This window comes from Alosa pseudoharengus, unplaced genomic scaffold, assembly GCF_046254945.1.
Source record: "Alosa pseudoharengus isolate Yale_2024_CS ecotype anadromous, Long Island Sound unplaced genomic scaffold, YU_APseudo_1.1 YU_APseudo_1.1_scf_12, whole genome shotgun sequence".
Taxonomy (NCBI): Eukaryota; Metazoa; Chordata; class Actinopteri; order Clupeiformes; family Clupeidae; genus Alosa; species Alosa pseudoharengus.
This window is the reverse complement of record NW_027468587.1, coordinates 24312032-24339620: the sequence shown is the minus strand read 5'-3', so window position 1 is coordinate 24339620 and position 27589 is coordinate 24312032. Positions and strand designations below refer to the sequence as shown.

At 44.9% G+C, this 27589-nt stretch overlaps 1 protein-coding gene across 2 annotated transcripts; it reads right to left on the bottom strand.

Annotated features, from left to right (window-relative positions):
• On the bottom strand, nucleotides 1–26580 carry hace1 (HECT domain and ankyrin repeat containing E3 ubiquitin protein ligase 1). 2 transcript variants are annotated; one of them, XM_076280574.1, is made up of 24 exons: nucleotides 26332–26580; nucleotides 25781–25835; nucleotides 25196–25285; nucleotides 24529–24633; nucleotides 20469–20544; nucleotides 20120–20251; nucleotides 19658–19740; nucleotides 19046–19142; nucleotides 18052–18153; nucleotides 17273–17379; nucleotides 16801–16999; nucleotides 14182–14612; nucleotides 12399–12467; nucleotides 12194–12281; nucleotides 10133–10244; nucleotides 8759–8856; nucleotides 8033–8120; nucleotides 7245–7394; nucleotides 6889–7085; nucleotides 6033–6164; nucleotides 4704–4802; nucleotides 2438–2508; nucleotides 2131–2244; nucleotides 1–1588 (listed from the first exon to the last, which is right to left on the bottom strand). In XM_076280574.1, the coding sequence occupies exons 1-24, from the start codon at nucleotides 26420–26422 to the stop codon at nucleotides 1486–1488; spliced, it is 2889 nt and encodes a 962-aa protein (XP_076136689.1). In that variant the 5' UTR covers nucleotides 26423–26580; the 3' UTR covers nucleotides 1–1485. The 2 variants fall into 2 exon arrangements, with proteins under 2 accessions (XP_076136689.1, XP_076136690.1); XM_076280575.1 differs by having other exon boundaries at nucleotides 16849–16999.
• Between the last annotated feature and the right edge of the window lie 1009 nt (nucleotides 26581–27589).

Below are 27589 nucleotides of genomic sequence, written 5' to 3'. Positions count from 1 at the left end.
ATACATCTTTAATGTTTCAGTAATCCTCGACAAAAAAATCTATAAAGGTTCATATACAATAAACATGGGCACTGGTTTACAAAGGCAAATCAGCAGTACTATCTGAAACAATACTGATAAATTATACAAAATACAAACAGATGTATAATTATATATATACATTTCAAATATCATAACAAGGTCAAAATGGATATGGATCCTTACATTCAAAGCATATATGTATAATTCCCTTTAAAAAAAATACATCAGCATAGGATATTGCAAGAGGAGTGGCATTAAAGATTTGTTTTGGCACTGCCGATCAACTTCTGACCATCAAGCCATAAATACAAGTATGCACTTTTTACATCCATACCATAATAAAAGACAAAGACTTTACAGAATTAAATAATAAGATTACATGATGAACCTCTGGGGAGTGAGGTATCCTATGACGGCTAAAAAATATATAATTGTCTGAGAAACTGAAGCAGATTGATGAGTCGACACAGCCAGAGACTCTGAACCATTAATCAAGATCAGGCCCTCCGCGGAGACTGGCGGCTCACCCTGCAGAGCACACAGCAACCACGACACAACCCAGCCCTCGGATGATTATGTCACATTACACACACACACACACACACACACACACACACACACACACACACACACACACACACACACACACACACACACACACACACACACACACACACACACACACACACACACACACACACACACACACACACACACACACACACACACACACACACACACACACACACACACACACACACACCCGTGTGGGAGCTCAGCTTGGAATAAAATCTGGCCCTGATATTCTCCTCCATCAGACACTATTTTCTGAGATCTCTACTAACAGTTTTAGGAAACTTTAAACTAATGTCACTTGAATTTAGCAGCTTGACAAGGTGGCTAAGAGAGGGCTAAATACTGACTTATTCCCTACACAGACACACACACACACACACACACACACACACACACACACACCCACACATCTCCACACACACACGCACCTTTCACATCCTTCCCTCACACTCTTTTCACATACAATACAATTTAATACAAGCAAATTGTGTCCTGTGATCATAATATATCCGTGCGGCAGTGCTGATCGATTGGCCAATAGGCTCTTATGTCTACATTATTACTCTTAGGCAGCCTATGATACTGTTTCCCACACACACACACACACACACACACAACCTGAGACAATGCCATAGAAGGGGCTCTGGGGATATCAGAGAAGGAGAGCAGAGAAAATATCCCTGTGATGGAGTGTATATACTCGCTCTCTCTCTCTCACACACACACTCACTCTAAGAACTGAATTCCACTTTCTCTCGCAGAAACTTGCACTTCACTCTCTTGAATACAAGCGGACATACATTCACAAACAATATATTGTCTGTGTGTCACACACACACACACACACACACACTCCCCCAGATGCGGCAGCAGTCGTAAGGTCCATCCTTATGCCATGGTGTAGCCGTAGCTGCCGCAGTGCAGGGCCACCAGCAGCCGGTCGCGCAGCACTTCCTTGCTGGGGTATTCTGGAAGTTTCAGCATGTTGATGCTGTGGACATCACAGGAGGAGCAGCGGTCAGAGAAAGACAAGTGCACTGCATACACACATGGGTCGTGTGTGTGTACGTGTTGTGTGTGTGAGTGTCATCAGAGGCTGCATTTGCGGAACATTCTCTAACTCTTAAGGCATGTAACTCATCCGAGCCGCTTTCACCCGCTCCTCCTCATTGTAGAACATTGACAGAATATTCCACGGACGGGTGGACTTGGAAACATCCTGAGAGCGGTTCTGCGTTCTGCGTGCCTATATGTTCCCTCTGAGTGGAGCCATACTGCCCTCTAGTGTTTGTCCTTTATTCAGCATTGTGTGTGTATACATGTTTGTGTGTGCATGAAAGAGCGGATGTGTGTGGTGCCTGTGTTTCTATTGTGTGTGTCTAGGACAACCATTATCTATATGTGTGTTGGAATACAAGTGGATTTGAGTATTAATAATTTATCCAGGTGAGTATCTCGGCATTCGTTCGTTCGTGTGTGTGTGTGTGTGTGTCTGTGTGTGTGTGCACACACGCACGCATCAACAGAGCTCACCAGGTGCTAGAGGTAGGCAGGAGATTCTGGGTGTAGGGCACAGCAGCGATGGTGAACTTCTGTAAACCGCTCCCTCCCATGAGATATGCAAAGCCTCCATGGGGAACCCTGGAGCTGAGAGGCAGCACAGAAAAGAGGGAGGGAGAGAGAGAGAAAAAAAAAATAGGAAAATAAATGATTGATGTCTAACATGGTGGTGGTGAATACAAATAGTGTGGTGATTCAGAGTGAGATTCTCATTAGAAGAGCTATTACGTCTATGAGCATATGACACAGACAGACAGAAGACGGAGAAAAGACTGTTTACCTGCCAGTCACAAACTGCAGCAGGAGCACTCTCTCCTCCTGGGTGAAGTTTTCCACCGCCTCCCAAAACCACTGCAAGGACAGACACCACGTCAAAGCACGCAAGACTAGAGTTCTCAACGGGTCGGGTCGGCCCGACAAACCCGACGGGACCCGCAGGTTCGGGCCGGGTTCGGGTCGAAAATATAAGCAAATGACTCGGGTCGGGTCGGACCTCGGGCTTAATCTTTTCTGCTCAGTGAAAAAAAAACATTTATTAATCATCGCAGCTGTTCACCGTAAAGCAAGTCTGCTGCTGCGTGCAACATGCATCATGGAGAGGGGCAGGGGCAGACACTGCGTGCACGCCTTTAGCCTGGAGAAGAAGATGGAGTTGGTGAAAAGTAGGCTGAACTTGCCGCAGGTGAATTCACCGTCGCTACTACAGGAGTGGGGAAATCAGAGGTCTGGAAAGTGTTTGGAGTGGTGCTGGATTCTGATGAAAATTCTGCAGGTTATGTGCAATGCTCAAAATGCAAGGTGCTGATTAAATATGTGACCCTGCAAGGCGAAACCAGTCGCTTTGGTAAAATTTACAAAATGAAGTTATTGTGCTCACATGAACGGCCATGAACTAAGCTTTCCAACGATATGTATATCGAGGGTAGGCCTATTGCAAAAAGTAGCGCTAAGATAACCGCATCCAAAGTTGGCATGGTTCTTCCGTCACGATACGCCAGAAGAGGAGAAAATCACAGTTTTAAGTAAATTGTCACGCTAATGTGTTGAATCTTCACCTAAATAAAGTCAGGGTTTAACAGTCAAAACGTAGCCTATGTTTTACGTCGGGCCGCGGGCCGGGTTCGGGCAGATAATTCATGTTGATGTGTCGGGTTACATCGGGTCCGGGCTTTAAAAGCCACGGGCCGGGTCGGGTCGGGTTGTAATTTTTAGGCCCGTTGAGAACTCTACGCAAGACCAACAAAAAGCCGCATAAACACATCCCACAGAGTTCCCCATGTCAAAACAGTGTCAAATAAACAATGCATGATTACTGTGAGTATCTAACTAAGAAATGACTACACGGATAAACATAAGCAGATCGAGGGACCAAAGTTCATGTCCATGATGAATTTCCACTCAGTTAAACGATTGCCATTCATTTCCATTGGGCGACAGCTACTAAAACAAACACTGAGTAAGGACAACACCAGGAGTAGGATCCCAGAGTGCCTGAGCTGATGGTTTGATACAGTAACAAAATGGAGTAGCTTTTCATTAAAGAAAGTTAGGTATCACCAGACATGTGCTGGCATGTGTCTAAGATTAGACTAAAGCCCACACACAAGAATGCTGGGTCCTGTTAGGCATCATTACATTACATTACGTTACATTTGGCTTACGCTTTTTAGCCAAAGCGACTTACAACACGATAAACAGTTTAAAACTTTATAAAGCAATTCTCCCAACAATTCTAAAAGCAATTTAAAACATTTTGAAGGTGCTCTAAGCGATGCCACGCATTTTTTAGGCTAAAACATTTTATGTCACTTACTACAAACATCACCTAACCATCCGCTAGCTGTCTGTGTCCTGAATACAATATAAAAAAACGCGATCTCTGTGGACAGCCCAGGCTCCAAAAACGGCAACAAAAACAACCTGGGCAAACCTAGCCCATAAAAACATAACAAACTGTTCCAGCAAATCACAGAAGAGATGCGCGTTTAGGAGAGTTTCAATTGCACTGGAGCAGCACGGGAGGAAGGGGGAGGAAGTAGCGAGCTAGCTCTCTGTTTTGTTTGAAAGTCAACAGAAGTGACGTTGCCCAGCATCGCTTAGAGCACCTTTAAAAGGTAGAAAAGAAAAGTGCATCGGTGAGTGCTGTTTTTAACAGTTAAGTGTCAGTTCTTGTCAGGTGATAAGAGCTAGAATTAAGAGGGCTAGTTGTACATGGTGCTACGAGAGGAGATATTCTCTGAAAAGCAGGGTCTTCAGGAGTTTTTTGAAGATGGATGTCCCTTGTCTAGTAGGAACTGGTAGCGCATTCCACCAGATGTGTCTAAGATTAGACTAAACCCCACACACAGAAATGCTGGGTCCAGTTAGGGATCACCAGACATATGCTTGGCACGTTTCTAAGAACGCTCTCTGGTGCAGGCGGAGCAGGTGGAGCAGACATGGGAGGCGGCCGCTGACCGGGCTCTGGGGTGAGTGGAGGCAGAGACGGCTGCTGACGCAGGTCGGTCAGACAGCCAGGGGGCAGTTCCACTGACTCACTCACTCACCTGGATAACAGGCTCTTGCAGGTCATAGCCACTGGTGTACTCCGTGTTCCTGGTCCAGTCCATTACATCGATCTCTGGCATCCCGGAGAGAAGCAGCTCCTACACACACACACACACACAGAGGCGCACGCACGCACGCACGCGCGCACACATACACGCACACACACACACGCACGTCAAAACACAGTGTGGAAACGCTATACTATAACACTATAAGCACATACAAAAATAAACAAAAAAGCATATGCACACGCACACACACACACACACACACACACACACACACACACACACACACACACACACACACACACACACACACACACACACACACACACACACACACACACACACACACACACACACACACACACACACACACACACACACACACACACACACACACACACACACACACACACACATCCATTCATAGAGAAGTTACAGAGGAAACACAGGCTTGCTGTAAACACTCTCCATACATGAGGAGTCACACAGTCTGTGTTTAGTACATGTAGTCCGTATGGAAATCAAGGGGAAAAGGATCAGGGATCAGGAACAAAGATGGAATGAGTACAAAGGCCTCAAAAGGGCATCCGAATGGTGTCAGGACTAATGGCTCTATCCATTTGTATCGTACCGCCCGAGTTGTACGCGCGAACGTGACGTAATTGCCTGGCTTGTACCACTTTAGCGTTCCAGTTTGTCTTTGTAAGAAAGAACATGGACGCCACCAGGGAAGCAGCTGTCTCGGTAGTGCATTTGGTGACCGGATTAAAGCAGTAATGTAATCAAGTGTGTACGAGCATTAAATCGACCAACGTAGTACAAATACAAAGAAAATACATCTCAACTTCAGCAATTATGGGCGCAGCCGTCTTTGTCTGTCAACTCGTACGTTAAGCTCGGTGCACTCTCAGGAGCCCCGAGGTGGACTGTTGAAATAACGACCAAAAGGGGGTGTGTTTCAGTGAAATTTCATGAGATAGCTGGGAGATTTACATTTTCCAACTCGGGCGGGGGATTTCCAATACAAATGGATAGAGCCATAAGAACTAAAGAGAGAGATAGAGAGAGAGCAGAGAAAAAGAGACATAAAGAGTGTGTGAGAGGGATGGACTGCAGAGAAAGAGGCAAGGCAAAGCTAGTTTATTTATATAGCGTATTTCATACACAGAGACAATTCAATGTGCTTTACATAAACAAAAACAAACAAAAGCATAAAGTACATAATTAAATGTCAAGAGAGTGTGTAAGAGGAAGGGATCAAGGAGAGGAGAGAGAGAGAGAGAGATGGACAGGCAGAAATAGAGGGAGAGCAGCACTGACCAGTTCATACTCATCGAACAGCTGAACGAGGGAGGGGGGGATGAAGGTGTGGAAGCCCTGTAGGAAGGCGTTGATCTGGGGCTGGATGGCTCGGGTCATCCTCAGCTCTGTCACCAGCTGGACATACTCCGCCTGGCCCAGGGAAAGCGTGCACACACACGCGCACACACACACACACACATGTGAACACGCACTCACACACACACACGCACGCACATACATGTGCACACGTGCAACAGTAAAAAAAGCCATTTCTCTCTCACTCACACACACACACACACACACACACACACTGCAGGCACTTACAAGCGAGAAAGTGAGCAAAGAGCTAAATCCCAGCCTAAACAGAGGCAACCAGCTTGTGCCTTAGGAAACACTGCCCTCTACTGCTTAAGTGTAATAACACAACACAGCTCCTCACTTCTGGCTATTTCCAAGAGGGCTGCACAGAAGGCCAGATTTCAGAATCAGCTGGGCAGTACTTATTAAAACTCCCACAAATCTGTAACACAGCTTTTACTGCCTGCCAAGATGCTAACCAAAACATGGTCCAAGGCTGTATTTATCAAATACCCATAAATATGTGAAACATAATTTGACCAGCCAGTTCCATGGAATCTAGTAGGGAGGGGCCTTAAAAAGACTATAAAAAAAATAATTGTTCCACCCACAAACACGGTGGCTACAAATTTTGGAAAAACAACTTTGATCCAACAAGTCAACAACTCGACAACAACAACAGAAAGTCGAAAACCTCCCTCCGCCAGGAAATAAAACAAACAGCATAACCGATTAATCAGTTCTCTGGTTTAGATGGCACTCTCCTGAGCTTAGGAGTTCTGACTGGGCCACCAACCTTGTTGTCCTGGGTGACCTGGATGGTGGTGCCGCCTGGTTTGAGTGGCACCTCCTCCATGGCCCCGAACACATCCGTCTCCACAGAGAAGGTCAGCTCCAGGCCCAGGTCACTGATGTCGTTGTCCAGGATCCACTGGAGGTTCTTGCCGTACTCCGGGTCGATGGAGGACACGTCCTGGTAGTTCACTGGGATGCCTGTGGAAGATGAGTGATTTAAGTTAAGTTGAAGTGTACATGTCTGTGGTGTGTTTATGTATGTGTATGTGTGTGTGTGTGTCTGTGTGTTTGTGTGTAGGGTACATTGGTGGGCAACATATTGCATGTGCATATGTCTCTAAGTGTGTGTGTGTGTACCTAGTATGTGCTTGTAGAAGGAACGGGTAAAGTAGATATTGACTAGTTGACGGTGGTAGAGAGCCAGACCCAAAATCTGACCAGCGAAACGGAAGTAGTTAAGATGGTCTGGATTCACAGAGGAGTTACTGTTGGGCTGAAATGTTGTCCCTGAAATATACAAGTATAAGCATAAGTGCACACGCACACACACACAGAGAGAGAGAGGTAGTGGAAGAGGGGGAGAAAGTGGGCAAAAGAGGGAGAGAGGGAGAGAGAGAGAGAGAGAGAAAGAGAGAGAGAGAGAGAGAGAGAGAGAGAGAGAGAGACGAAGAGCACAAGAGAATACACATTGTCATGTTGTGTCACATTGGGGTAATTCCTATGTTCCTAGGATTCTATGTCCCGCAGGTGTAAAGGGTCCAAAGTACAGTTCTATTTTCCACAGTTCTATTTAAGAGCTCTCTCAGGGTTTTAAAAAAGACCACACATCATGGACGCCCATGCTTACTTACTTCCTGACTGAAATGGAATTGAATGAAATCTTCAGTGATCTTAAGAGCCGCCAAGAATTGTAATTCAAGTCAATTGTCAAGTCAAGTTCAAGAATCGCACATTCAAGTCAATAGAAAGATTTAGAATCAAGGGTACACCACTTGAACACCCAACAAAACTCAATAACACACACACACGCACACACACACGCACACACGCACACACGCACACACACACACACACACGCACACACGCACACACGCACACACACACACACGCACACAGCTACTTCTGTTTGTTATGTTGTTTCTCACCATCTGCAGACTGGGTGAAGAGGGCATAGTCTGGATTGATGATCTCATTGGACAGAATATCAAACCACTCCCGCACCACGCCCTGGCCCTGAACAACAAACAGAAAACACACAGACATTTAACACACGTCTACACACACACATTTAACACACGTCTACACACACACACATTTAACACACGTCTACACACACACACACACACACACATTTAACACACATCTACACACACACACACAGGTCTATGCAAACACACATGTGCACACATGCGCGCACACACACGCGCACACACACGCATGCGCATATATTTGTGAAACACACTAAACCCAAATGGCAATATACTGAATACGTAAGAGAATAGCAATCACAAAAGAGAGCTAAAGGCTATTAAAACCTGAGGCTATGCAGACTGAAGGCCACACCACTAGTGCACACAAGTGCCGATTGAACACAAAGGTTTCAAAGAGAAACATACACACACGCACATGTAGACACAGGCGCGCACACACACACACACACACACACACACACACACACACACACACACACACACACACACACACACACACACACACACACACACACACACACACCTAAAGTGCCGTCCTGAAACACTACTGGCGCAGACATAAAAAGCTTTTAGGCAGTGAGAGTGGCGAGAGCGGCGAACAGCGGGCGGGCGACGAGCTGAGTGCCACCATGAGCGCTAATGCCCCATAAACACACCCACCATTCCCTCCTCGCCATGGAAACGCACGGCGATGCCCTGCTTCAGCTTCTCGTTGTTGGACTTGAACACCACCTCACAGCTGCTGCGGAAGATGGATTCTGGGAGGAGAGAGTAATGGGAGAAAGAAATGGATGGGAGGAAGAGAGGAATGGGAGGAGAGAGGGATGAGAGGAGGAGAGGGATGGGAGAAAGAGGGATGGGAGGAGGAGAGAGAGTCAGTCTCGGTGCAGTTTTGCTTTTCTTATCTGTATGATCATTTGGATTGTGGCACGATTCTGCGAAAACAGAAATACAAACAATGGTGCCAACAGGTGCAATTATGACAAACATCATTACCAAATGCGATGATAAGACGATAAACATGCAAATTAGACCATGCAAATTAGAACAGGTGCATAACTTCAAGCGTAGGAATACAACATCTCAAAGCATTAAAAAGCTTGACGAGAGTGTGTCTTAGAGGAGTACGTCTTAGATGGCACGCCTGCTCTGAAAAAGACAGCAGTGTGAAGTGCCTGCAGTTCAGTAACCAGAGGGTATTTCTGCAGGGCTTAGCCTCCTATAGGACACAACCAGAGGGATACCTCTATGCACTGCATCACATGCATGCACTGCATGCACGGCATTGTGGCCTACTGGTTAGGGCTTCGGGCTTGTAACTGGAGGGTTGCCGGTTCGATCCCTGACCAGTAGGAACGGCTGAAGTGCCCTTGAGCAAGGTACCTAACCCCTCACTGCTCCCCGAGCGCCGCTGTAGCAAGGCAGCTCACTGCTCCGGGTTAGTGTGTGCTTCACCTCACTGTGTGTTCTGTGTGTTCACTAATTCACGGATGGGATAAATGCAGAGACCAAATTCCTTGTATAAGCTAGTATACTTGGCCAAGAAACCTGATTTACATTTACATTTTTTTACACATACCAATGAAAGATTGAAAAAATGAATTGGTGACTGTGGGACTATCTGCAGTACTGTTAAGAACTCTTAACAGTCTTAAGAACCCATGACTGTGTGTTGGTGTGTGTGTGTGTGTGTGTGTATTTCTGTGTGTGTGTGTGTGTCTGTGTGTTGGTGTGTGTGTGTGTGTGTTAGTGTGTGTGTGTGTACTAGCTTCAGATGAGTCTTCCCAAAACACAGTTGAGTAATGACATTACTGAATAATGAGTAGCTTGAAATGATGCATGCATTCCCATAAGCACGAGTTGCGTAGTATTTTAAACATTTAAAGTATCTAAATATTTATGCGTGTAAATTTCAAACATTACATCACAATGTATTTTCTTGCAACCAGGCAACAGATGAACATCTACTCCTTGCCATTTTGACGGGCAGACGGTTCAGGCTACAGCCTTGCGCTCCTGGCTCAGGGGTCCTACCTCTGTGAATCAGCAGGATGTCATTCTCGTTGACCGGCCGGTGCACCATATCCGAGTCCGGCTGCCCAGCCAGCAGGTGCTCATAGAACCACTCGCAGCGGTCCTTAAAGGGCTGCCAGGGAGAAGCCCAGAGAGAGAGAGCATCAGTCACATGTGATTCAGTGCAGCCAGGCCTGTGGTACCTGGTGCTGCATCTCTGCTTGAGCTGGAGGTGGAGTTCTACTAACTGTCTGACTTCTTAAGGCGTACTCACACTGGGCATGGTTCACTTGTACCGTGCCGGAGTACGGTTCTCTCCTGTTCTTGGTCCGCACTCACACTGCATATTATCAAACTGTACCCAGGCATGGTTGAACTGCTGTGCTGTAGAATCTTTGCATAAGCGCGATCAGAAACCCAACCGTACCGCGCCCGAGTCCACCTCCTCAAGCGGACTCGGCCACAGATAAGCGTACCGTGCCCGGGTGCCGGGTACAGTACGGAGCGATCACACTGGTCAAACGAATCGGACTTTGGGGTGCAAACGTACTCGGGTACGGCACGGATGCCATAGGTGTGCAAGTACGCTCTTAAAACTCCTCAGTACAAAAGGTGAATTACCGGCTGATAGCTGAGCTGAAAACAAAGAGAGAGTGAGAGAGAGAGAGAGAGGAGAGCTGGAGACAGAAAGAGTGATACAGAGATAAAGAGAGAAGATAGAAAGAGACAATGCAAGTGAGAGAGGGAGGGTGGGTAGACAGAAAAATAGAGAGAAGAAGGGAAAGAGAGCGAGAAGGGGTAGGGAAGGGGAGGGGGTAGGAGAGAGGAGGAGTGGGGGAGACAGCGGGAGAGATAGAAGTGATATGGCAGCCGGCAGCCATTTGCATAATACTTGAATGGCTTTGTTCTTGAAGGAAGGAGGGAAAAGAACACGTGGGGAAGAAAAGAGGGAGAATTTAATCTGCGCAAGAGGAACCCTTTTTCCCCAGGGGTGGAATGGAGTGTTGGGGGGGGGGGGGGGGTAGCTTGGCGACGCACACAGAAAGGCAGATCAGAAGATGGAATCGGCAGCAGGTTAAAAAAACGATCTGTAATTAAAACTGCGCCGCATTCCCAGGCGGACCGTAATCCGAAGCTAACGAGGCTCGGAGTGCAGGCAGCGCGAGGATGAATGGGAGGGAGAGAGAGAGGGAGAGGGAGAGAGAGAGAGAGAGAGAGAGAGAGAGAGAGAGAGAGAGAGAGAGAGAGAGAGAGAGAGAGAGAGAGAGAGAGAGAGAGAGAGAGAGAGAGAGAGAGAGAGAGAGAGAGAGAGGGAGGGAGGGAGGGAGTCCATAGTGCAGAGGCAGCGCTGAGCACTGGAAGCGGGGACTCGTGAAGTTTATGCGGCCATATAAACGGGACTTAAGACAAGTGTTGTCAGCGCCGTAACGGGCCCCCGTTAAGAGCTGGCGGCTGCCGGGCACGGGCATTTCAAAGTCACTTTAGCACGAGACCCCAGTGACGATGCTCATACACAGACACAGACACAGACACAGACACAGACACAGACACAGACACAGACACAGACACAGACACAGACACAGACACAGACACAGACACAGACACAGACACAGACACAGACACAGACACAGACACACACACACACACACACACACAGACACAGACACAGACACACACACACACACACACACACACACACACACACAGACACACACACCAGTGTGACAAAGAGCTGCTTCAGGATAGTGAGCGTTATTTATAGAGGGTTGGAGGAGAGAGAGAGATAGACAGACAGAGAGAGGGTATGAGAGAAAAAGACAGGAGAGTCTGACAGAGACCTGATGTAAACCTGGCTCAGGGTGGTGAAGAGGCAAAGTGTGTGTGCGTGCGAGAGCGCGTGTGTGTGTGCGCGTGTATGCAACAGTAAGTGTGTTGATGTAGAGGTGTGTGGGTGTGTGTGTGTGAGAGAGAGAGTTAGAAAGAGAGAGATAATGAGTGTGAGAGAAAGAGAAAGAGAGAGAACAGGAGTGGAGTGTTTGTGTGTGTGTGTGTGTGTGCGCGCACATGTGTCTAACACCTTACCTGGCCTTTGATGATGTGCATGAAGCGGGACATGAGCTCTGGACATTCTAACAGGAAGTGGAAATGGTTAAAAATGATCTTGGGATTCCTACAAAAGGAAACAGTTTTGAAAAATGGGCTGCCAAAATGAAGTGAGACTGTTTCTGAGCAAATCACACATTAAAGCAGCTTATCATCTCACATCACTTAGACACTGTGAGCTTACCTGGTTACAAAACACTTCAAAACCTCATCATGTCGACACACAAACTCTATGAAGCGTGGCGAGGTCATCCTGAGACAGACACACACACACACACACACACACACACATACACAATACAAAACAACAAGGAGAGGACAGATTATTATTTCACTGAAAAGGTAGGAGGAAAACAACCAGGGAAGCAAGGCTGTACAGAGACACCTCAGCCAACGGCCACTGTGTCATTCTCCTTCTAATCCTAAACACTTTTCCAATGGGAGAGCAACTATGTTTCTGAGGTCCTCATGAAAAACAAGCCTGAGAAATAGAAAAGAGAGAGTGAGAGAAAGAGAGAGAGACAGAGAGAGAGACAGACAGAGAGAGACAGAGAGAGGGATGGAGGCCAAGAGAAAGACATCCAACTTCAACTTGCCAATATGAGCCATTCTACTCCTTGTTAATTAAGTATTGGTTTAATGATCTAATTACACATAATTGGAAGGTTTCGGGGGTGTCTTACGAAGAAGAAAACGAGCAGGCATTACGAGCTTGTTTGTCTGCCCTGGTCCTGTTGTGGGGTTGGGAGGGGTATTTTGGCGTGGATGCCCAGATCAGGACCGCGAGCTCAGTCGGACCTGGGCCACATGCGTTACTATACCAGACCCTATCGCAATTTAATCTGATTTAGTTCATATAGTGCCTATAGACCCTTTCAACAAGAAAAACAAAAACAATGCTTGAATGTTCTATTTTGTTCCCAAACTACTTCCGCTTCATTAAGATAACATATGGAATGTTAAAACGGAAGCCTTGTGGGAACAACTATGATGCTGATAATGGAACTCTCTAGAAACTGCCTATAACAACTGAAATGGTCTCTAGAGATCCCAGAGCCACAGCCTGCTGTTGTGCATACACTGAAAACCAGACTGGAGGCAGCTCCCCACAGCATGGCAAGAGGCAAGTTCTAATTTGCCTGATGAAGATCTGTTGAGATCAAAACGTTGCCTTTTAAGAATAAATAAAGTATTTCTTGGAGCCCATATACAGTGTGCAGACCATCTCCTCTCTCTAAGAGGCAATGTTAGCCTCTCTTTCCCTGTGGCGAAACCCACACAAAGGCAACATGGGGGGTGTTCTAATAATCCTTTCTGGGCAGATTTGTAGTTTTCCTTGATAAAGTAAAAAACAGCATCAAGCTGTTCTCGGAGTAGTTCTAATCCTCTGCAACACTAGAATGCAACACAGTGCTTCTGTGGAGAAAGCAACACTATGCATGATGCCAAGTCTACCTCGGCAACACAGAACAACACCAGGCATGATGCCAGGAGGACCTCCGCTACACCACATATAATACCAGGACTACCTTGGCAACACCATGCATGATGCCAGGAATACCTCGGCTACACAGGGCAACACCACGCATGATGCCAGGACTACCTCGGCTACACAAGGCTACACCACGCATGATGCCAGGACTACCTCGGCTACACAAGGCTACGCCACGCATGATGTCGGGACTACCTTTTATGAAAGGGATTAGCATTATTGTCTTGATACCAGTTGTGACTGTGTGGCTGTGTAACGAACAGATATGATGATATCACAGTGTGTGAGTGGCAGGGAACATGATGACGATTTAATCTGACTAGCCTTGGACACGACCATGAACTTGGTTTACTGTGATCATGCTCTGTCAGCCTGTCTGTTCCGGAGTGTTCTGTATGCATTATTCAGGGGAATCAGGTGTGTGATTGAGGAGGGTCAGGAGGGTCAGAGTGAGGTCAGAGGTCGCGTTGCTCACCCTTGGGGCATCTGACAGGAGCAGCACATGTAGAAGGCCTGGATGACGGCGCTGAGGCGGTTGGCCGTCATGGCGATGACATCCTGGCCGTCTGCGCACATGTCCGCCGGCTTCACTCCCACCGACTCGGCGTCCAGCGACGGGGGGAGGGACATCAGCGCAGGTGATTCAGCCGTTTCCACGGCGACGGAGGGTGGTGGGGAGAAAGCTGGGGAGGAGGACATGAGGGAAGGGGAGGCAGAGGGGGAGGAGGAGGAGGACGGGAGGAAAGGGGGGGAGGAGGGGCGAGGCTCGACCTCGTGCTGCTTCCTCAGGAGGGAGGCGATGTCAGACGTGCCGGACGAGGAAGAAGGGTCACGTTGCGTCCGCTCCAGCTCGGTGGAGATGAGCACTAGCCACTCGTCCAGAGAGTGCCACAGCAACTCCAGGGGCTGTAAGAGAGAGAGGGGGAGAGAGAGAGAGAGAGAGAGAGGGATAGAGAGAGAGAGAGAGAGAGAGAGAGAGAGGGATAGAGAGAGAGAGAGAGGGATAGAGAGGGAGAGGGGGGGAGAGAGAGAGACAGAGGGAGGAAGAGAGAGAGGGATGGAGAGGGGAGAGAGAGAAAGAGACAGAGGGAGGAAGAGAGAGAGAGGGAGGAAGAGGGATAGAGAGATGAAGAGAGAAAGAGAGACAGAGGAAGAGAGGGGGGTTGAGAAAAGAGGAACAGAGGAGGTGACAGGTGGGATGAAAAGAGGAGGAGAGAGAGAGAAGGGATAATACAATAGACACATGTAAAATAGAACATTTATAAGTCATGTAGAAAATATATAAAGATGCATGATGCAAAATAGAGATGAAGCCAGAGGAGGTATGTAGGTGGGATGTGTGATGAGATAGAAAGAAAGAAAGAACAAAAGAAAGAAAGAAAGAAAGAAAGAAAGAAAGACATGTAAAAGAACAAGAGTTGGTAGGAGGGAGTGAGACTTTAAAATCCCTCTTTTGACCTTGTGGCTAACTCCATGCCCCAGATGGCCGGTGAGGGCTGTGGAGCGCTGTGGACCATTGTGGAGACCGGGACATGCTCAGCTGGCGCTCCGCTCCCCAGGGCTTAGGGCTCCACGCCAGCCCCAAATCCCACCTTTCACCAGCAGCCCCGCCACTCCACCTCAAATGATTAGCCGTTCTAGCTCACAGCACCGGCACACGGGGGGCATCATTCTTCACAGGTATTACTGTGTGTGTGTGTGTGTGTGTGTGTGTGTGTGTGTGTGTGTGTGTGTGTCAGACTACGCATGTCTCTGTGACACATATAGATATTCAAAGAGATTACTTCTGAAAGGCAAAACGCCACATTCTTCCTATTTTCTGGGATGTTATCCTCAATAGTATGTCACTGTGCAAATCTACACCACGCAGGTCAGAGCTTCTCTTTCATTTCTCCACTTTTTCATCTTTGAGTGAGTGGTCTCAGATCAGCTGAGCCGCACCTAAATGTGCATGTTTCATATCTGCTCCTCATATCCATTACTCGAAGATTGTATGTGTCCACACAGATGTGTATTAAGGTCTGCTGTCCCCCCACTGCTAAAGAGAAGGGGAGGGAGGGAAAGTGCATACAGTATCTATGTATCTCTCAGCCTCATAAATAGGAGATGGCCGGCTATCCTCTAACACCCCCTGGTGGACACGCTAAGCAAAGGACAAGCACAGCCCCCTTTACTGACCCAGAGCCAGGAGAGGAATGAGGAGAGGAAAGTCTATTACAAAACCCTCAAAACCAAGGGCAGGGATAAGAGGAGCAGTTGCCCCCGCAATGGCCTTCACCATCAGCAGCCTATCCATAGCCTTTGTAAGGCTGTTCCCTCGCATATGCATACCCACGTCCCTTTTATTTGCATGGTGGAGACTGCTGTGTGCTACTGAAGGCCTAATGCATGGGTTTCTTTGCAGGTTTCAATGTCAAAGCGATTAAGCATTTATATATAAACCCACAGGGGCATGGATAAGTAGAGAACAGATGATTGACCTCCACTGAGTGGAACCGAGTAGAGATTCTGAAGCGGTTCTAGTCAGATTCTTTTTCTGTGGTAGGCTACCATATATTAGAGCCTTGAGTTTTTACAGTTTTTTACGATTGTTTACACACTAAAATAAAAGACTGTGTTTAAACAAGTCTATGTACAGGTATTTTAGTACATTTTTAGACTGTATTTGCAATTTCAACACCCAAAAAATGTCAGGCAGCGCAACCAAAAAGTTTCTAAAAAAAAGCCCACACTTTTTATTTTAAGTATACCTAAAAGTAACTTATGAATACTTAATGCTTGTTATGTGTGTGTGTGTGTGTGTGTGTGTGTGTGTGTGTGTGTGTGTGTGTGTGTGTGTGTGTGTGTGTGTGTGTGTGTGTGTGTGTGTGTGTGAGAGTGTGTTTGCATGTATGTGGTGTGTGTATGTGTGCACGTGTGTGCATGTGTGTGTGGTGCGTGTGTGTGTGTCTGCATATGTGTGTGTCTGCATTTGTGTGTGCCTGCATGTGTGTGTGTCTGCATGTGTGTGTGCATGTGTGTGTGCATGTGTGTAGAACAGCGCAGCAGTAAAGAGCGGAAGGGGTAAAGCGTCGGGCGATGTGTGTTTGTTTACTCTGATGGCGTCCGCCCTCCACATTTGAACGCTCTGGTGCCTGCTGACCTTGAAGACCTGGCTGCGGGGTGTCTTGTTGCCGTTGTAGCCCATGTCGTTGCCGTTGCTGGGCGAGGATGGGCCAAGGCGGAACACGTGACAGAAGATGCGGACGATGCGTAGAAGGCTCTTCATCTGAGCTTCGTAGCTACTGGACAAACTTTTAAGGGGATATTAAGGGAAGATGTTGAAGAGAGAGAAGGATATTGTAAGAACTAGAAATGTTATATGCGTGTTATGTGCATATTTGTGTATGTGAGGGTGCATTATTATTGCCTGTTTGTTTGGCTACCACTGCAAACTCTGAAATTGTTTGTGTGTGTATTAAGGGAGGTGAGTTTGTGTGTGAGGAAGCAGTGTGAGGTATGTGTGTGAGGAAGCAGTGTGAGGTATGTGTGTGTGTGTGTGTGTGTGTGTGTGTGTGTGTGTGTACCTGAGAAGCTTGTGTCCATTGGTGGTGGCAACCTCAGCCAGACTGGTAAGAATGCGCTGGTAATGAGAGTCACTCTGCTGCGAGACGTGTTCCAGAACCTGCCTGAGCTGCACACACAAAAACAAAACACATAAACACACACAATTAATATTCATGATAATACACAGTCCTCCTGCCCTGAAACACATGTACAGTGCAACTGGAAAGTTTTCAGACACTTTCAAGTTTTCCACATTTTGTTATGTTTCAGATTCATCTTAAAATGGATTCAATTCATTTTTGTTCTCATCAATCTACACACAATACTCCCACACTCCACACAAAAACAGGTGTTTGGAGTGTTTTGTAAATTTATAAAAAAATAAAAAAAAGACTGAAATATTCCATTTACAAGATACTTGTAATTGAGCTATTGTGCATCCTACTTTTATCAATGGTCCTTGAGATGCTTCTACAACTTGATTGGAGTCCACCTGTGCCTAAATTAAAAGGTCTGAATACTTATGTAAATTAAATATTTCAGTCTTTTATTTTTTATACATTTACAAAAGACTCCAAACACCTGCTTTTGTTGGGCATTGTGTGCAGATTGATGAGGGAAAAAAATTATTGAATCCAGTTTAAGATGAGTCTGAAACAAAGCAAAATGTGGAAAACTTAAAAGGGTCGGAAAACTTTCCAGTTGCACTATATGCATGCACAAATACACTAAAAAAAGCAACCCTGTAATTTTGGTGTTTAATTTTAGCAGAATGTTTAGCAGAAGAAGAGGGGCGTACCATGCTCTCTTTGAGCTCGTCGTTCTGAGTCATCTGGATGAGGGTCTGGAAGAGCCTGCCGTGGTGCTGAATGAGAATCTCACAGGTCTCTCCATAGCCACCCTACAGGAAGGAACGCGAAGGACAACACAAATGGAACTGTAGGACTGCAGATTTGAGTATTCAGAGTATTTATGTGCAGTGTGTGTCTGTGTGTATGTGTGTGTGTGTGTGTGTGTGTGTGTGTGTGTGTGTGTGTGTGTGTGTGTGGTGTATTAGGAGGATATGACAAGGTTTCATAAAATAAACAAACAGCAATGAAAGCACAATAATTTGTCATCATTCTTCCACAACGCAATGTAGTTCTTTGCTGACAAGGGTTGCCAAGCAACAAATAGAAGTAGCAGCACAGTTTTGGTATGCTGCAGTTAGATGTAATGGCCATCACAGGTGTATGACAGCAAAGTATATTACAACCGCTTCCAATGCAGCTTATCATGGGCTGGAACCACTTGTTTAATATTAGAGCTTTTACTTTAATACATGAATCATTTAGACTCCAGGGGATCAGGTGTAAAGAAATATCCTGCCATGGTGCACTGCAGAGTCCAGAGCGTGGCGTAGCCTTTTATCACCATTTTCGGTTACACTTTACTTGACAGTATCGACATAAGAGTGACATGACGTTTATGACATAACGCTTCTGTTATTAAGTGTCATTTGGTTTTTTGTCATAAATTAGGGTTAGGATTAGAGTTAGGGTTAGGGTTAGGGTTAGGTTTAGGGTTAGGGTTAGAGTTAGAGTTAGAGTTAGGGTTAGGGTTAGGGTTCATGTGTCATGAGTGTTACCCCATTTTCTTAAGAGTAGACAATTCAAACAAAAGGGCATAAAAGTGAGAAAACACATCTAGAGTGCGTCTGTACACTTTTGTGTGAATGTATGTTTGCATGTTGTATGCCAGTTGTCATTGTATGCATGTCTGTGTGTGTGTGTGTGTGTCCATACGCATCTAACCTGCACACACAGGTCCAGTGGCGTGACCCCATTCTTGTCTGCTAGATACTTGGCCCCTCTGGAGAGCAGAATCTGGGCAGTGTCCCTCTGGCCGTGACTGCTCAAGAGAAGAGAGGAAACGCATGGCAGACAAAGACTCAGTTACGGTTACGATTAACACCTCAGCCACACAACACCGCAACTATGGCATCAATATGTGCAGCATAGGAATCCATATTTGCAAGGCTCTGAAACATAAACTGCCTTCATCTCCTTTAGACAGCTGACTGAAATGACCCTCACACACTGATCTTCTCTAGACTACTAGAATACTACTAGACTACACTAGACTAGCCCTGAGCTGGACCTCATCTGGGCCTCATCTGGTCCTGAACTGGTCCTGAACTGGTTCTCATCTGAGCTGGTCATCATATGGCCCTGAGCTGGTCCTCATATGGCCCTGATCTGGTTCTCATAATGGCCCTGATCTGGTTCTCATATGGCCCTAAGCTGATCCTCGTCTGGTCCTCATATGGTCCTGATCTGTCTCATTCCTTATAAAAAGGCCGCATCCTCTGCATGAAGGTTGATGATGATAGCTGCAGTGGTGGCGGCATGATGGTGACCAATTACCTGCAAGCAAAGTAGAGCGGCGTCGCTCCAGAGACATTGGGCCTGTTGATGTCTGCACCACTGTCCAGCAAGCAAAGCACGGTCTACAAAAGAGACAGGCAAAAGAGGGTCATCATCAGCATCATCAAAAACTTCAGCTTCCACTCAAATCCATCTTTCCATTAACAGCAGACAGTGAAAATTAGCCTCTAATGTTTTCACTTCAATTTGGCTCACTTTAGTACCCATCCATTACGGTGACATAACTTCATTTACACACAGCAAACTGATTAACCTCAGCTACCAAAACGATGGCGTTATTCCTTTTTCTATAATTTTTCAAGAACCAAAACATTCCTGGCCATTGCCTACTGCATATAGCTTTGTATGTAGCTACATTGGTTTGGTGAGATCTACAGTCCTGTGTCCGGTTCCTGTGATGAGGAAGCGTGTCTGTTGAAAGAGGATGGTGTGATTACTTACCGTCTTGTGTCCGTTCTGGCAGGCCACGTGCAGAGCAGTCTGGCCCATGGCGTCCTCCACGTCCACGTTGGTAACGTGCTGCACCAGGTCGTGCAGTAACTCAGTGCGGCCATTCACAGCCAGCCAATGGATCTGGTGCAGGATGGTGAGAAGTGTAACACAGAGGGAAACATTATGCCCATAGGTTTGGGGGGAAACTGCCATGTGTTTGCGGTCATTATTATGTTTTTGTCATCACTGGTTATATGCAATTTAAAGCAACAAACAACTGCCGTAATCCATGAAAGCTATAGTAGGCATTAGTCACAGCTCTATGAGTTCGCCTCCGTTACACAAGGATAAAACTCACAGCTGTCAGTCCCTCATTGTTGCAAATGTTGACATCTGCGTTGTATTCCAGCAGCCTTCCCATACATTTCTTCTGTCTGAGGGGGAAAACAGATGACATGACTGACAAAATGGGGAATCTCTACAGGACAGGAACGGCAGCGGCCATATACAGGACAGGGCCGAAATCACATTCTATATCAAAACTGTTTCAATGAGTCAAAATGTAGCTTAAGCCCCGTTCACATGCAGTGATTTGCTCCTTGCTCATCACCTCAAGAGTTGAAATTATTTTAACTTAGACGTGCAACATCTCACGTCGCCAGTGGTTATTTTGCCTGAAATCACTGAATTACACTTACGTTACACGGTGTCTTGTCACTGGTTGCCGTATATGTCAATGGGACTTAATGGAACTAATCATTGTACCATTTTGTCCTTCAAATTTGCCAAACGTTGGACCTTTGCTTTGGCTTTATGTCTCGTGAAATGGCAAATTCCACCAAACCTAGACCTGGTTCTTACACCAGAACTAATCTGGCTAAGAGCAACCTTTTGGTTACATGACTTGGCTTGATTTCAACATCACTTGGAATGCACTTTAGGTAACAGTCTCTGCCAGATCAATACATGTGAATACACTGTAATGGATAAAGAGGTCTGTAGGTGGCAGTGCCTGACCATGTCTAGTGGAATAATAAAAGGCAAAGGGCCCTATCATGACAGTCAAAAGCGCATCGTCACTCGTCAAAGGCTTATTCAAATTTACTAGGATGTCCAGTCCACATTGCGAGGGGTTTTGTTATCAAACGTCGAGCGCATGGTGCAACAAGGTGTTGCTAGGTTTTTTAATCAGTCATATGGGTGTGTTTGGGGCGTAACATCATTTAAACCAATGAGAATGACATCCGTCATTCCCTTTAACGGCGCAAAGTGCGATGTCAAATAAATGCATCGGTATTTTGACATTCAACGGCACATTTGAAGGAGGCTGCTGGCGAGACCGTATGGAATAGTCATTCCACTAAACCATGCTTTACTAAAACCTAGCATAGTCCTCACACATTTGCACTCCTCTATTATTTGAACTCATTGTCAGAGTGAAACTAACTTCACCATGGTGTCAGTCAACGACAAGACAGTTATATGCAGTTACTTTGACTATTGACTGACAATGGGTTACCATCGAAAACATAGGCTGGAAAAAGCACCACTTACCCTAATATTGCTCAAATGACTGAATAAAAAACATTTATCCTGCAGAGGAGTTGCTTATATCTCGTGACAGTGCGTCTTCAGCTGTGCTCCATACGTGTCTCTCGCCTCTCCCCAAATCACTTTTAACCGCCATTACCAATTTGCAAATGATGGTGAATAACTACTCATCATGAGATGTACAGTATTTCGTAATATCTTTATTCTAATTATGTTTCCCATTGTAATCGTGCAATTTGTAATGTTTTGCATGGACGTGCGCTGGTGTGCGTTCATGAATGATAGAAGGATGGTGCGTGCACCTGCCAATATGACTGTTGACAATGCGCTCTTAAAATAACATGTAAACAACTCGCCATAGACTTCTGACCAGGTGTACAATTACGATTTTTAGACAATGCGCCAGGCCACTCCCTAGGTTGTTAATTGCCACACCCCTGGGTGCATTGTTAAAAAAATAAACGTGCAAAATACCAAATTAAACTTGGCGCCGGGTGGAAAACGAGTTTTACGCCATGCGCCAGTGTGCAAAATACAGCCCAAAGTCTATGGACAAATGTCTAGTGACAAAATAAACCTTCATTTAAATGGGCAGGAAACATAAAAAGCATAACAACATATGTCAGCTTGCACCACTTGGTGTGCATATGTACATTTGTAACCTAGTATTAAGTTTTCAGTTAAAGTCAAGTCAAGTCAAGTTTATTTATATAGCGCATTTCATACAGAGATCATTCAATGTGCTTTACATAAACAAAAGCAAACAATAATAGCAAATAATGCATGGAAAGACAATAGTCAAAAAATCATTTAAAAGGTAAAGATCATAATAAAAAAAGAAAACATAAAACGCACAAGGTAAAATAATTTAAAAATGTAAATAAAAAAAACAAATAAAAGACACAAGGTAGAATAATTTACAAAGACTCTGTCAGACATTTATGCTTCATCAGAACACATATGGAAAAGCACCAGACTTTTCTAGGGTAGGAGCATATTTCACTCAGTGTCTAAAATTGCTGGGCCAGACTACCGAGTGATCAGAAAGGGGACTAGGCACTGGGAACACTCAAGAAGGCACTGCGCCGAAACGCACAGTTTCTGTATGCAAAGAATGCTGTATGCAAAGCACCAGACGTGCCATCTGTACCAGCCTACGTCCAAAAGCAAGGTGTTAGCGCCAAGGTCTGGAGTTCTATGTTTCAGGGAAAAGCGAAAAGTGTACTATTAGTAAGCTTAGAGCACTGGTTCTACACTGGTGTGCCAAGGCCGTGGATTTTTGAGGAACCCAATGTGGTTTTGTACAGGTTCATGAAATAGGCTAGAAGGGTATAAATGAATCAATGACACAGCTTCTTAATTTAAAATAATTTTAGGAAGTCAGAGATTTACAACTTCCTCCTTCTAAGCAAGTTCCTCACAATAGTTTACCAACCATCTCATTGCCCCCTACTGGTTGCGTTCCTAGAGTTTAGCGGAGTTTATGGGATTTTTGTGTAGAAAAAATATAATAAACCGCGTGGTAATTACCTTTATGTTAGAGTAATTTGTGTTGTGCTCCTCCTCACATGAAGAGCTGGCAGTATGTGTTAAGTGTCAAGGCCAACCAGGCTAATAAACAAACCATGATATGGTGAGTAACGTCAAAGGGTAAAGTCACATGATCTCTAGTTGTAGTCTGTTTATGAAACGAAAGGAGCAATTTGGTTGTTTCAAAAGAAGGCAAAATAGAGTCAGAAATTTGTACAGTTAGTAGATTACGTATTACTGTTTACACACTGAAAAATATCTTTTGATGGATAACTTCGCTGATCTGGCTTCATAATATTTTTTTGAAAACTAGGTCTATGGGACTTAACATTGGAGCTGATCTTCGATAGGAATGGAACAACTGGGGGCACTAGTTTTCACTTTCCCTCCCTATTTGGGGGCAGCCGTGGCCTGGGTTAGCGTTTCGGACTTGTAACCGGAGGGTTGCCGGTTCGAACCCCGACCAGTAGGCACGGCTGAAGTGCCCTTGAGCAAGGCACCTAACCCCTCACTGCTCCCCGAGCGCCGCTGTTGTTGCAGGCAGCTCATTGCGCCGGGATTAGTGTGTGCTTCACCTCACTGTGTGTTCACTGTGTGCTGAGTGTGTTTCACTCATTCACAGTTTGGGATAAATGCACAGACCACATTTCCCTCACAGGATCAAAAGAGTATATATACTTACTTATACTTATAAGCATGGCTGTTAGGATATGTTGCAGATGCAAGACCTAACAACTTTTTTCACATGCCTGCTCTAGTGACAACAAAAAAACGTCTTCTACTGACCAATCTGAGGACTCCCACAACTTTGACAGCACCCTTTCCTTTGTTGAGCAACAGAATACAATCACCTTCAGTGTTTCCCACAGAATTAAATTATATTTGTGGTGGTCGGTTTGCAGAATTAACTTGAATGCAACAGTTTTTAACAAATTAGCGCAGCATGGTTATGATGCTAACCAGATTTAAGCACAATTTAGCACAACCTGGAAAATCATTGTGTGGTGGTCAATGTTGATACTGTGGTGGGCCGCCACAAATAAGTCAATGTATGGGAAACACTGACCTTTCCCAGTGTTTGAATGTCATTACTTGGCTTTCTTTTGTGGTCAGCTCATGGACACTGTATGTATAGAAATATGTATGAGAATGACCACCCCCCTGGCCTATAATAACGTGTGTAAAATTCATCATAATCAGTAACCATATGTTGATGTGCCTTGGCGCTTTCGTTTCACCTTTGGTGTGTCTTAGCACCCAAAAAGGTTGAGAATGTCTGGCTTAAAAGCAAAACCATCCGACTAAATTACTGAACGTGAGTATCCCTGAGAGCTTACCCATTCCTGGCAGCCAGATGGAGGGGGGTGCAGCCAGATATATCCTGATAGTTTGGATTGGCACCTCTCTTCAGCAGCAGAACCAGGCACTCCACTGATCCACAACTGCCAAAGAAAAACACACAGGATAATACAACCCTAATCACAACCCCAATCCCCCACAAGCACTCTTGCTAATAAGCAACAGCAAAATAATTTACGGGGACACTGTGGGGGCTATTAATTAAAATTGTTACTTTTACATTGTCATACCTGCCCAGGGACTACAGGTGGAAATTAGCAATTGTTGCTATAACCTGGCCAAGCACATATTATCCTGTATCACAAGATTAATGTTTATTTGTGCATTGTCCCAGTTTTAAATAAATACATTTCCAATTCCAATTAATATCACTTTTAGTGGTTTTGGGTACTGTTGTGTAAATTTCATCTGCTAAATAAAGGAATGATAATGAAGGGATCACTTCAGGAATAAAGAAAGAAAGAGAACATAATCCACATGACCATTTCCCACCCAAGTCTGATGATGTCACCATTAAGAAATGAGCAGAGACAAACCAACAACAACAGAGTACGTTGCAATATTTTTCTTGACAATCCTCTGTTTACTAAGCCAGACCATAAGACATGAAAGCCTTGGTGGAGTGTGAACAATCAAAAAGCTTACTTGGCAGCAATATGAAGGAGACTTCTCTTCACTCGACCAAAGGCATAGTTGACATCAAACTTAGAATTCAAGAGTAGTTCAGCTACTGATCTTAGTAATGAAATTAGAAAGAATTCAGAGTGAACTTTTGAGAACCAGGTTTTCACAGATGGTTATTATTAAACATAGAGGCAAACATAAATAAATGAAGTACGTCACCAGCCCTTTGCCTTGTCAAACAATACTTTTGTTTTTTGTTTTTCACACTGACAGATCTGGGAGATATTCCATGATTTAGCGTCTAACCGCATCAGTTAACTCAGAGTAAGCAACAGAACTAATCATGGGAAAGCTCTACTATGGCCTCATTATCCAATGAAAACAAAGCAATCGGGCTCTTCTCTAGGGATGTTCACTAGGCTACTCTGAGTCAACGTACCTGGCTTAGTCACTTAAACCACACACTTGGAATACACCCCGTTTCCTTTTTCAGCTAGTGGTATTATAACACCCAACATGACATCAAAAACATTACTGACTGAGAATGAGGAGGTAGACTGTTATGATCTTATCACAGCTGGACAGCACACTTCTTTTCTGACATACCTGTGTTGGTCAGCCATCACCATGGGCATGAGTGTGTATACTGCTGTCTCATTGTCTGTTATTATGACACAAGACGACCAAGAGGTTAGGGCTGTACCTCACAGTTACGCACGGCTGTAAACAACTTCGACTTCAAAGATATACAGATAACTTGTCATTCCCCTACATTTCCTTGGCTTTCTCAAGTGAAACAGCTTGAACATTATTTTAAGCCACTTTAGGCTTGAAAATGAACAATACAATCTGGATGTGATCCTAAATAAAAAATGCATCTTAAACACATTTCAGAGGTATTCATTCCTCTTTGCGCATAATATGTGGTCATTGAAAACTAGGCCTGATTGGTTACTGTAAGTAAACATTTATGTTAGGACAATCGCTAAGCTATATTTAGATAGTCATCTTGTAATCAGGAAAATATTTTCAGGGTGTCTCAACGACACAACATTTGCTCGTATGTCCGCCTATCATTTAACATCACATTATGGAATAATTCAATTACGCAGCCATTTGAGAAAAAAAGAGATTTGAGCTCGCTTGGTCTCTTTTACCTTCCGGGAGTTCCACAGTCCTGGCGCGGCGTAGAGAACGCGTCAGCCGATTCAGCTGTACATTTAACTGCTCCATCGCCCGTTCCATCATATGTGTACAAAATACTCGGATGAAACGAGGAAATTGAGCATCAAGCACCCCTGCTCTCACTGAACCGAGTTGTCTTGGGTCCCCGTGTCATCCATCTAGCTGGCGGCTAGGGAATGTATTCGGAGTCCAGTGTTCAACCGCAGGACGCCAGCCTGCCCTATGATTCATTCAGCATTATTTCCTCGTTCTCCTTCCTGTTTTTACGAAATCCCTTGCGCGTAGACACAGAGGAAGTCTGGGAATAGTAGTTTTCGGTGCCTCGACAGGATATTTGTAGGAGATGTACAACATAAACCTATTTATCATATCAGCCTACTGGCACAAACTTATGCTATATAAAATGAATATGTAGCAAAACCTTAAATTGATAATCATCCGAAAATTCCCTAAATTGTGAATAACCTATAGTATTTCATGTTCGTTTCCAAAAAGATATATTACATATTTACATATATATTCACATATTTACATTTCTTTTGATATTTGGTATGGGCAATAGCAGCCAGCTCCAGTTTTATCTGCAGTAGGAATGTTCCTCCACTACCTCTGATGCCCACCAGCCTTGTCCAACAAATACCCTATTGTTCATTAGCCTACTTTTACTGTGTTGAGCCTCTCATATTTGTTATTTTGAAATACCCCCTGGCCCACAAACAATAGGTCTATGTCCAACAACCGTATGTGCATTTAGAAGAAAAAAGACGATGCTGTGTCGTTTTATTAAATAGTGACAGATAGATTAAACACATTAAAGCAGAGTGGTGTCTGCAATCTTGGCCCTCCTGCTCCTGTGTCTGGGTGGCACTCAACTCTGCAAACATCAAACAAGGGTATAATAACACATGGACATGTAGGGATGACGAAAACGTTTAAAACATAGACATTTGTGTTTATATGTACAGTATATTAAAAAGACATGTCTATACTCCTATTGACATGTCCCCTTTTTAACAGATAACAAATAGGATTATACATATGTATGTCACAGAGTAAATCATGATACAGTACTATCACAATACATGCCCATGATAATGTTAGTATCATGTGCAGTGATTATGTGATACTTAAATTCATTGCAAGATGTATGTAGTTATTCACTTGTGGTGCCAAATGCAGATAGACATCTTTGGACATGGAGGTGAAGAATGGAGATTTTATTGAAAACCA

Bases quoted from the DNA above. Each gene is read 5' to 3' on its own strand.
- hace1 (XM_076280574.1), bottom strand. From the start codon at position 26,422: ATGATGGAACGGGCGATGGAGCAGTTAAATGTACAGCTGAATCGGCTG. The intron at 6,165-6,888 runs GTTGGTGGCCCA...TCCCTGGGCCAG, and splicing joins AGGTCACCCAGGACAACAAG to GCGGAGTATGTCCAGCTGGT. The intron at 2,509-4,703 runs GTGAGTGAGTGA...CTGTCCTTGCAG, and splicing joins TGCAAGAGCCTGTTATCCAG to TGGTTTTGGGAGGCGGTGGA.